General features: G+C 45.9%; 1 protein-coding gene across 1 annotated transcript in view; it reads right to left on the reverse strand.

Moving 5' to 3' along the window:
- Positions 1-1,493: 1,493 nt before the first annotated feature.
- CPSF4L (cleavage and polyadenylation specific factor 4 like) overlaps positions 1,494-12,520 on the reverse strand; it is a 34,179-nt gene continuing 23,152 nt past the window's right edge. Inside the window, exons 7-8 of the mRNA XM_075347896.1 lie at positions 1,908-2,108; positions 1,494-1,718 (exon numbers count right to left, since the gene is read on the reverse strand). Coding sequence (XP_075204011.1) covers positions 1,650-1,718; positions 1,908-2,108 — 270 coding nt within the window. The 3' untranslated portion in view covers positions 1,494-1,649. The remainder of the gene's footprint in view (positions 1,719-1,907; positions 2,109-12,520) is intronic.

The following is a 12,520-nucleotide window of genomic DNA, read 5'->3' on the forward strand; positions in this document are numbered from 1 at the left end:
AGCCCCACGTTATGGGGAGCCCACCACCCTAACAATATCAGCCAGCAGCCGCCCGGAATTGCCGCATCCATTAGATGCGACAATCCCGGGACTTTACCCGGCTCATCCCGAATTGCCCTGGTGCGGTGGCAATCGGGGTAATAAGGGAGTTAATGGCAGCAGCCCATAGCTGCCACTAAGTCCTAGGTTAAACATGGCAGCCGTCTCCCCGAGATAACTTCCATGATTAACCTGTTATTAAAATTAAACACACACATTCAAAAAATCCTTTATTTAGAATAATTAAAACAAACACCCTCGTTCACCAATTTAATAAAACAAAAAAAACCATCCAGGTCCGCCGTAATCCATGGATGTCCCACGACACTCTCAGCTCTGCTACATGAAGATGACAGAAGCGACCACACACAATGATTGCTCTCCGTCACTTCCAAGCAGAAACTGAGGTGAGCCGCGCGATCACCAATGACGTCAGTCAGGTTACTCGCGGCCACCACTGGATCCTCCACCTGTGACTGCGAGTCACCCAAGAGACTGAAGTGAGCTGCGCGATCAGCGATGAAGTCACATGTGAGTTGTGGTGTTGGGTGGGTGACTCCAGCTAGCCGCGGGTAACCTGAGTGACGGCAGCGCAAATGTCGCCGCTAACTTCAGTTACTCATGGGATTAGCGGTCACCGGTGAGTCCTTCAGGGGTGACCGCTAATCAGGACGCCACACAGACAGAGCCGTGGTATGACAATGAAGTCGGGTGAGGTTCACCCGAGTTCATTCTCATCGCTCGTCTGTCTGTGTCGGCTGTCAGCGGGTATGTAGCAACGACATTTTACAACACACAGATCAACACATACGGACACCACACGGACATTGCACGTACGCATATACGGACATTCCACACGCGCACACACGGCAAGCATATGCCATTATACGGATGTCACACGTACCAGAGAAACGCCCATAAAAAAAACGGAACACGGATCCGAAAAACGGAACGTGAAACACGTACGTTTTTTATGCGGAAGCGTGTTTCAGGCCTCACAGAAAGAATCTGCTATGATCCTGTGCTATGTCTTTGCACTTTTTTTTTCTTCCTCTCCAGTCCGGGAGATGTGGTATGATCAGACCATGTCCCTGTACGGTCAGACACGGCCACAACACAGTACATAACAGGGGCAAATACTGTATATAAGCCGACTCAGCACATTTTTTATGCCAAAAAAGCCCCCACTTGGCTTATACTGGAGATCTGTCAGTGTCCTCTTACCTGCATGTTGTGGACCGCTGGCACATAGACCCCTCTATGATATCAGCCTGTACACGGGGCTGCCGCTGCAGTCAGCGCTTTAACATGGTCTGACCATATTGAGTGAATGGTCTTTTCTCACCTAGGCCCAGCTTTGATTGACCAGGTAATATTGCTTGAGCATTAATTAGATATCCCAGGTTATCAAAATATAATTTATTTTTTTCAATAATTTAACAATTTTTGTGCAATCAATAGGATAACTCATCAGTCACAGTGCGTAATGCTCAAATTCCCACGTGTCCGAGTACTGAACGGGTCTCACGGCGTGGAAGTCCCCACTAGAGTGGATGAGGACGCGGTGGTCTCGTCAGTGTCCACGCCACCGATCCTCCGACATCCGATGGTCACTTCTTCATTAGAAAGGCGTAGCGGGTTTTGCTACATTTGTTGGCATAGTGGCCTCGATCTCCACACTGCATGGTCCAAAGAAAAAAAAAATAAAAATTTAGATATCTAGAAGCATGCGCATTCGAATAGGACATAGGATTACAGGCGGTCGGGGGGAGACAAGCACTTTAAAGGGTTAAATTGCAATATAGGGTGCAATATTTAATACCAAATGTGTGAGGTCTGATGTTTCGGGGGAGTTTCAATAGGCTTACTTTGAAGCATGTGACTTGGTCCAGGGGTCTCAGACCCCCACAGACATTCTCCTGCATATTGCTAAAGCGGTCTTGCATCATGGTGAAAACAGTCACATGTGAGACATGCGGCAGCTCCAGAATGAGGGCTGGGTGATTCGACATGGGCTCAGGATCGCAGGGAAGTGACGGGACCGGGACCCTCTGAGGTGCAGCAGCATTCTGGAAGAAGAAGCAGGGTCACTAAGGCCAAAGCATGAAGACACAAATTGAAGTATGCCCAGTTGTAAACTTCCTATACATAAAAAGGTTTGGCAAAGTTGTAAATGCAATAAACTGCTTATCCTGTACTGATCCAGAGTTACTCCAGAGCTGCACTACATTACTTATCCTGTACTGATCCAGAGTTACTCCAGAGCTGCACTCACTATATACATACATTACTTATCCTGTACTGATCCAGAGTTACTCCAGAGCTGCACTCACTATATACATACATTACTTATCCTGTACTGATCCAGAGTTACTCCAGAGCTGCACTCACTATATACATACATTACTTATCCTGTACTGATCCAGAGTTACTCCAGAGCTGCACTCACTATATACATACATTACTGATCCAGAGTTACTCCAGAGCTGCACTCACTATATACATACATTACTTATCCTGTACTGATCCAGAGTTACTCCATAGCTGCACTCACTATATACATACATTACTTATCCTGTACTGATCCTCAGTTACATCCTGTATTATACCCCAGAGCTGCACTCACTATTCTGCTGGTGCAGTCACTGTTGTAACGCCTGCCTGGATCCACAGACTCAGACGGGCTGTAATGGACAGGCTAGAGGGAAGCCACTTGCCAAGCAGGACCCCCAGAACCCTGAAACCCTTTAACCCCTATTCAGGAATTTGGAATTACACAGGGCCCTGGAGATCACTACCTGTGGAAGGCTGCAGTCTGAGAGCGTAGTCATCAAGCAGGGTCAAACCAGGAATAGCAGAACAGGGACAGAATCGTCAGGCAAAGACGTAATCAGAAACAAGCAGAGGTGAAAACCGGATCGGGCAGCGAGGTACAAAAACAGCAGGCAGGAGGGTAGTCAGGAAACACGCAGAAGTCAGCACATGAAATCACAGAACGAAACAGGAGCCAGAATTCTCAGAACTATCTCTGGCAGAGGTCAGTAGACAGGAGGGGAATTAAAAAGGGTGTGGTGTCTTCTCATAGGCTGTAGCTGAATGATGGTACCTCAGCTGGGAGACACCCGCCACCTACAGTCAGCCAGTGGCACTGCAGATCCCCAGGAAACCCAGACCAGTGAATGAACGGAGCCTGCGCCCACCGGTGCCGCTGGCATCGACTCCTCTCCCATCACCAGCACCATCCACGGCAGGAACACGGCGTCGCCTGGCGATCGGAGCAGAAGTCGCTGGAGCGGACTCCAGTGGTGACGTAACAACTGTGCACTTACATTACATTATTTATCCTGTACTGTTTCTGTGTTACAGGATGTATTATACTCCAGAGCTGCACTCACTATTCTGCTGCTGCAGTCACTGTGTACATGCATTACATTATTTATCCTGTACTGATCCTGAGATACATCCTGTATTATACTCCAGAGCTGCACTCACTATTCTGCTGCTGCAGTCACTGTGTACATGCATTACATTTCTTGAGTAACATCCTGTATTTGTCTTGCTACGTACAGGGAAGATGGGGACCCCTGACCAAACCTACTGCCGGTCCCTGGGGTCCCTCACCACCCTAGATAGGTTCCGCACCTATGCGCCGAGCCAGATACCTGAGCCTAGGTATCCCTAGTGCTGGACCCTAAATAGGGAACAGATGGGATCAGCTCTTAGTCAACCCACTAAACATCTATATAAGACAAGAGGGACAGACCGGGGGGAAAAGCATGAACTACTTATTTACAGATGACTCAGGTAGATGTTTTAAGCAACAATACAAACAGAGGAGTACAAGCCACCTGCTTGCAGCCAAGACTTGAATTAACTGAGTAATATCACCAGCACTAGTCCAAGGAGGGAAGGGGTACTTAAGCACCAAGAAAATGTTGATAATGAACAGCTGGGTGGAAGTCGAGCTCCTGCTGGGTCCAAAAGGGAGAGATGACTCTAGCAGGAAAGCTAGCTATACCAATGAATAGTAACAGCAGGAACAATGCAATGTCAGAGACCGTTCTGCGCAGCCAAACGCTGTGACCTTCTATGGTCAGAAACCACATGACTGTCACCCGTGAGTGTATTATACTCCAGGGCTGTGCTCACTATTCTGCTGGTCCAGTTTCTGTGTATATACATTACATTACTTATCCTGTACTGATCCCGAGTTACATCCTGTATTATACCCCAGAGCTGCACTCACTATTCTGCTGGTGCAGTCACTGTGTACATACATTACATTACTTATCCTGTACTGATCCCGAGTTGCATCCTGTATTATACCCCAGAGCTGCACTCACTATTCTGCTGGTGCAGTCACTGTGTACATACATTACTTATCCTGTACTGATCCAAAGTTCCATTCTTTATTGTACTCCAGAGCTGCAATCTTAATTAGCTTTACAAAGTACTAATAATAATAATACATTTTATATTTATAGCGCCAACATACTCCGCAGCACTTTACAATCAGGCGGGGGCTTGTACAGACAAAAACAAAATAGCACATAGTTCAGCAGCTACAGTAGGAACGAGGGCCCTGCTCGCAAGCTTACAATCTATGGGGAAATCGGGAGACATGAAAGGTAAAGCACACTTGTAGATCTGGTCCGGCCATCATTATGATAAATTATAGATTTCATATAAAGTTGAATGATCCCGTAATCAGACAGAAACCTTTCAAGTGCATTTACATGCTATTGGTAGTATATAGGATGTGAGGACTGAAATAGGAGGGAGAAGGATAAGAATAGTATTTTGAAGGTGGGACAGGGGAGAGTTAGGTTAGTGAGGTAAAATGATAAACTTGTCTGAAGAGATGTGTTTTTAATGCACGCTGAAAACGTGAGAGCTACGTTTGGGTAGTGCATTCCAGAAAACTGGCGCAGCATGAGAAAAGTCTTGGAGACGGAGGTGTGAGGTTTGGATTATGGAGAATGTTAGTCTAAGATCATTTGCCGAACGGAGTGGATGGGCAGGATGATAGACAGAGATGAGATATAAGGTGGTGCAGAGCTGTGGAGAACCTTGTGGGTGAGACATATGAGTTTGTATTGTATTGTGTAGCTGATAGGCAGCCAGTGTAGTGACTGGCACAAGGTGGAGGCATCGGTGAAGCGGCTGGACAAGAATACGACCCTATCTGCTGCGTTCAGAATGGATTGGAGAGGAGAGAGCTTGGTCAGAGGGAGACCGATCAGTAAAGAGTTGCAATAGTCCAGACAAGAATGGATAAGAGCGACAATCAGGGTTTCTGCAGTTTCAAATGTGAAAAATGGTCGGATTCTGGGGGGGCGTGGCCTGCTTGCTAATGGCACCGGTCACCTAGCTGCTGAGCTCCAGCCACCTCGACTCCTAACCGGCTCACTGCGGCTCACCAGTGGCACCAATCTCTCTGCACACGGGGGGAAAGTGCTGCGGAGGTACCCAGGAACGTGGCATGCCAAGGGGAAAGTCCCAGAAGAAGCCGTCCCCGGCGAAAGTTACAGACTTCTTCTCCAGCACGGGAAGAGGGAAAATGGCAGCAGCATCCTCCTCCACAGCTTCCTCACGCTCATCCAGGAGGGGATCCACAGCAGGCCCAGACTTGGACACAGACGCTGCAGATATACCGCTTACCAAAGGTACCATGCAGAAACTGCTCAGTGCCCTCCGCTCATCACTGCAGCAGGATTGGAAAGATATGGTGGCTGAGCTGAGGGGAGATATCACTGCCATAGGCAGTCGCACAGCACACATTGAAACTAAAATGCAGGAGCTGACAAAGTCACACAATAGCCTCATTGATGCCAATGCAGCACTGGAGGAACAAGTGCAAAAGCTCCATACCAAGGTCTTGGATTTAGAGGACAGGTCCCGCAGAAACAACATAAGAATCAGAGGAATTCCAGAGGCCATACCAGACAAGGGGCTGCAGAGCTTTCTAGGCTCCTTGCTGCAGGAGCTGCTCCCAGACCTGTCTGCAACTGATTTCCTGGTGGACAGAATACAGAGAGTCCCTAAGCCTAAAGCCCTCAGTGCTGATGCCCCCCGGGACACTTTGGCTCGCCTGCACTTTTACAAGACCAAAGAAGCCCTGCTGCGAGCCCTGAGAAGGAGGCCGCCTCTGTCTGAGCAATTCCAGCACCTGTCCATTTTTCCGGATCTGTCTGCAGGAACCCTGGCAAAAAGGAGGGAATTTGCCCCTTATACCAAAATTCTCAGGGATGAAGCTATATCCTATAGATGGGGTTTCCCTGTAAAGATCCTGCTTTTCCGTGCAGGAAACACCCACGTCTGCCATTCCCCACAACAGTTGGCAAAGCTCCTATCCTCATGGAACATGGCAAATCTCCCGGCCAGATCTCCAAGAGCCACAGGATCATCCCAAAGGGATAAAGTGAATGAAGATCGGTCCGTCGCGTGAGTTATGTGATATGTCTGAGTCGCGGCTGAGACTTAGTTGCTACTTTTAAGGTCCGCTGGTTCTGTTCAACCAGGACCCTGAGCCCCCATGGCGGTACATTTCCACCATACCGCAGGCCCCCTTTTTGGGCTTTTTTCTATGTGGACTGATGCTCCCTACATCAGTAATGTTAGTGATGTTAATGTTGTCAGTGTTACCTCTTTCCTGCCTAACCTTCCTTTCTCCCCCCGCAGCTCTAGGCAAGGGATTTTTTTTCATGTACAATGGTATTGAACTGTATGTCTATAAATGTAAGGGGCCTGAACTCGCCGGCCAAGAGATCCATGTTTTGGCGGGAAGTGGTTAAATCCAAATGTGACGTGATTTGTGGTCAAGAGTCTCATCTCCTCCAGGGGGACTCGCACAGGTTAAATAATGCTAAATTTCCTTTCATACTGCTGGCTTGTGGGAAAAAAAAAAAGGCTGGAGTATTCATTTGTGTAAAAAATACTGTTGCGTTCACACTACATTCCCAACATTTAGACCCTGAAGGTAGATACGCCATTATTAATTGCTCCATAAATGGATCTAAGTATACTATTGCAACCCTTTACGCCCCCAACTCTGGTCAGATCAGCTTTCTGCGGAGGTTTCTTTCCAAGCTTTCATCTGTTACAGAGGGTAAGCAAATAATCTGCGGGGATTTTAACATGTTAATGTCCAGCACTCTGGATTGCTCCAATACTGCTGTAAAGAGGAAGGAAATGAGCACAATAATTTCAGAAAGGCATCTCCATGATATATGGAGATACCAACATGCAAATGAGAGGGACTACACATTCTTCTCACCTCGGTTCACCTCATACAGCAGATTGGACTACTTTCTGGTTGAAAGCTCACTTATTATGGATTGCTCAGATTCAAAAATTGGACTTATAGCTTGGTCGGACCATGCCCCCATATACCTGACAGTCCAGGAGCAAAGCCGCACGCCCGTTTTTACCCGGTGGCGCATGAATGACTCCCTCCTAGCCTGTAGACAAATCTCTGAGGAGTTGCAGGCCGACCTCGCAGAGTTTTTTAAATTTAATGACAACAAGGAGGTGACAGAGGAAACGCTATGGTCTGCACACAAGGCCTTTATTAGGGGGTCATTCATCAAAATTGCCACTAGGGAGAAAAGGAGGCATCAGGCAACTTCCAAAGCTCTACTGTCCCACATAGCGCTTTTAGAAGCCCACAATAAATCTGCCCCAAACATGTCAACATCTGACGAACTCAGGAAACTAAGAACACAGCTCCGCCAATTGCTGATGGTAGACTATGAGAAAAATTTAAGATCCCTCAAACAGCGGTACTATATGATGGGTGACAGGGCGGGTGCCTTACTAGCCAGGAGGGTTAAAAAACGAGAAATGCAAAACAAAATTGAATACCTCGTGACGGGTTCTAATGCCACAATACGCAACCCAACGGAAATAGCCAATGCATTCGCTGATTTTTATCAGTCTCTCTACAACCTTAAAAATGACCCCAATGCCCCAAAGCCTACCCAATCGGCAATTAATTCCTTCTTAAACAATATTAATCTTCCCAATACAAGAAATGCATTCTAGACTCAACAAACACCGTCATAATATTAAAACAGGCTACATGAAGCATAGTATCTCAAAACATTATAATATCCAGCATAATAGAGATTACAATAAAATGACTCTTACAATTATAGACTCCATAGATAGTAAAGACCCGCGAGCAATAATGAAATTAAATAGGAGAGAAAGTTATTGGATTTTTAAACTGGGCACATTGGCCCCAGAAGGACACAACTTAACATTGGAGAATGTAGCTAAATAAGATCATGAAATGTCTGACTCTTTAAGCAAGTAAAAAAACCCCCTTAAGAGAGGGGAAAATAAAGAAGAAAAAATCTTCAAATGCTTCCTTTTCATAATCACAAAGATTTTAATATATAATATATGTATACGTAGCACAAATATGGAGAATACAGTTTCAATATAATTAGGATAGAAATAACTCTGGGGGAAAAATAAAGGAGAAAAAAATTCTTTTATAATATTGTTTTTACTAATCTTGAATAATTTTTATACACAATAAATTTTATCATAAATTTCATTATAAACTATATATTTATTAAACATTATATTTTTAATACCCCTAAAGGGACGTATAACAATTACTTTTATATAAATCAACTAAATTTTATATCACTATAATACTAAAGGAAATAAAAAAACCTAATTAACGGCACACCCACAGAAATTCCACCTGTGGGATCTCTATAAATTTATTGCATGTTTTTTACTCCTGTTATACCTGAGGAAAGCATTGATGTAATGCTGAAACGCGTTGTATTGATTTAACCAACAGGAGAATTGTAGATTTTACTATAAAAAATATTTTAACAATAAAACAATCTAACCCTATATGGAACCAGTGCATTATCAGCGCTCGTAAGACCGATATTTCACCTTTTCACCACATAGCGCTTTTAGAAGCCCACAATAAATCTGCCCCAAACATGTCAACATCTGACGAACTCAGGAAACTAAGAACACAGCTCCGCCAATTGCTGATGGTAGACTATGAGAAAAATTTAAGATCCCTCAAACAGCGGTACTATATGATGGGTGACAGGGCGGGTGCCTTACTAGCCAGGAGGGTTAAAAAACGAGAAATGCAAAACAAAATTGAATACCTCGTGACGGGTTCTAATGCCACAATACGCAACCCAACGGAAATAGCCAATGCATTCGCTGATTTTTATCAGTCTCTCTACAACCTTAAAAATGACCCCAATGCCCCAAAGCCTACCCAATCGGCAATTAATTCCTTCTTAAACAATATTAATCTTCCTCGGTTATCTACAGAACATCTAGAGCAACTAAATTCCCCTTTCTCCCTGGAAGAGGTTCGCCAGGCGGTGATCACAGCCAAAAGAAATTCAGCTCCAGGCCCAGACGGCCTCACTAACTCCTATTATAGGCAATTCACTGAAACCTTGTCTCCTTTCCTCCTGAGACTTTTCTCCTCTTGGCGAGCCACAGCAGATATTTCACCAAATAATCTAGAGGCCATTATAACTACCCTGCCAAAGCCAGGAAAACCCCCTACATCACCAGGAAACTTCAGGCCAATATCCCTCCTAAACTGCGACTTAAAATTGTACGCCAAAATAATCTCAGCTAGAATACATAAAGTCCTTCCATCACTGATTTCCCCGGATCAAGTGGGGTTTGTGGCGGGGAGGCAGGCGAAAGATGGGACGAGACGTATGCTGGACCTCATTGCGGTGGCTGAGGGGAGGAAAATCCCCAGTGTATTCCTGTCCTTGGACGCAGAGAAGGCGTTTGACAGGGTGCACTGGGGATATCTGAAATCTGTACTGGCCAAGTTTGGATTTGAAGGCCCCATACTTACCGCCATAATGGCACTATACTCTAACCCTAACGTCAAAGTTCTGGCATCCGGATTTATATCTCGGAGTTTTGAATTATCCAATGGGACACGCCAGGGGTGTCCGCTCTCCCCTATCATCTATGCCCTTGCTATAGAGCCTCTGGCGCAGACTATCCGTGAATGCCCTCGGATCTCGGGGATTCGAGTGGGGAGTACAAACCATGTGATCAGTCTATATGCGGATGATGTGATTTTATCCTGCACTAATGTAGAGGTGTCCCTAAAACACGTAATGGAGATCCTGTCCTCCTTCGCTCAAGTCTCGTATTACAAGCTTAATATTACCAAGTCCTTAATTTTTCCGCTCTTCCTGCCCGCCTCAACTAGAGCCACTCTTTCTCATCTTTACCCTTTCAAATGGGAAGACGAGGGTATCCCCTACCTGGGTATTATACTGGCCCCGCTACACTCCGTGATCCGGAAAAATCTGCTGACCCTGCACACCTCACTGGATAGAGAACTTACTCGCCTTTCTCTTCTCCCGCTCTCTTGGGTGGCGAGAATGCAGACCTTTAAAATGATCTGCCTCCCAAAAATTATCTACTTACTTCGGTGCCTGCCCCTAACAATTCCGCAACGGTATCTCACCAAAATTCATTCGCTAATGAGTAAATTTATATGGGCTGGGAAAAAACCTAGAATAGCCCTGAGATGCATGCATGCCCCGTTAAGTGGTGGAGGAATGGGTATTCCTAATATTCTAACATACCACAGAGCCGCTATCCTGGAACCGGCTCGAGATTGGTGGAGGAATGATTCAGACTTAAGATGGTTACAGATTGAGTACACCTGGGCACAGGTCCACTCCCCTAAACAATTCATAGACTCCCTGCTCCTAACCCCTTCGCCCCCCGGCGATCTTCTACCCACCACAGCAGCTCTAAAGAAAGCTTGGTCCTTGTGGAGCAAGCCAGTGTCACATGCTTTAGGTCCCAGCATTCCCCTTAGATCGCTAGAAGCCTTCATTCCGAACTTGAATCTTGCCGCCTGGACACGTGGAGGTCCAATCACCCTAGCAGATCTCTATAGAGAAGGCGTCCTACTCCCGTACTCAGAAATGTGTGATAAATTTAACCTTCCCCGACACAGTCTATTCCAGTTTTTTCAAATACGTCACTTTCTTCAGTCCGCTCCTCATCTCCCGGCTCCCACGACAGCTGACCACGCCTCAATTAAAAAATTCTTTCAAAATAGCAAAATCAAAGGCCTTTCATATATCCATAATATGCTAAACTCCCCACAACCGGACAAACAATTGCCGTATATGCTCAAATGGGAAAAAGATCTAGCTTCTCCGCTTCCGCCGCAAGAATGGTTCGCGGCCTCAAAATGGATCCACAAGTTCTCTTCTTGTCTCAATCATATAGAGCAATTAAAAAAGGTTCATCTGAGGTGGTACAACTCCCCTACTAAACTGGCTTCTTTTTCCCCACATGTGTCACCACTGTGCTGGAGGGGCTGCAACCACAGGGGCACCTTATGTCATATGTGGTGGTTTTGCCCTAAGTTATCTAACTTCTGGCAGGAGGTGTTCAATCTAATCCATGAGGTTACTAGTCTCCGCCTTTCTCCAAACCCAACCTTAGCGGTGCTACACATTGGCTTAGATGGGATCCCGGATCTTTTAAAAAACATCATTTCTCACATTCTCATAGCTGGCAGGTACTGTGTGGCATACAAGTGGAGGTCGGTGAGCCCCCCTACAAAAAGAGATCTAATTGAGAGGATCAACCTACACTGGCTATACGAAACCAACTTGGCCCCCAACCTAGAGAAGAGAACGGTGAGACTTAAACAATGGCACCCGTGGGCCACTTCCCTTTATGCAACGGCCCTCCCCCAGATACCGACACCTACACCATAAATAAATTGATTATGCCTAAGAATGTCTTGTAGAGCTGCTTCCCCCACCCCCTCTCTTTCCCACCTCCCTCCCTGCTCCTATGTTCAAGTTGTTGTTGTAAGGGGTATTTAATGTCCCAGATTGATATTCTGATAATGGCTCGAGGCTATTCCACCTCTTGCTACTCAATGCTCCTGTTCTTGATGTTGTTGTATGAGAAGTTTGTATTTTTCTGAAAACTCAATAAAAACCTTTATGATAAAAAAAAAAAATGGTCGGATTCTGGAGATGTTTTTAAGATGTAGGTGACATGAGATAGTGAGTGAACGAATGTGGGAAGTGAAGGAGAGATGTACCGTAATCCCAAGACAGCGAGTATGCCGCTTGGGAGTAATGATTGAACCATCGAAGGTAATTGAGATGTCAGATATAGGTTGATTAGTAGAGGGAGGAAGCACAAGAAACTTGAGGTACCGTCAAACTAAGCGACGCTCCAGCGATCCCACCAGCGATCTGACCTGGCAGGGATCGCTGGAGCGTCGCTACATGGTCGCTGGTGAGCTGTCAAACAGGCAGATCTCCACAGAGATCAGCCACCAGCGACCCGTGTAACAACGCTGTGCTTGGTAACCATAATACACATCGGGTTACCAAGCAAAACGCTTTGCTTAGTTACCCGATGTGTACCTTGGCTACGTGTGCAGGGAGCCGGCTTCTAGAAGCTGCGGATG

Source organism: Anomaloglossus baeobatrachus, chromosome 5 (assembly GCF_048569485.1).
Source record: "Anomaloglossus baeobatrachus isolate aAnoBae1 chromosome 5, aAnoBae1.hap1, whole genome shotgun sequence".
Taxonomy (NCBI): Eukaryota; Metazoa; Chordata; class Amphibia; order Anura; family Aromobatidae; genus Anomaloglossus; species Anomaloglossus baeobatrachus.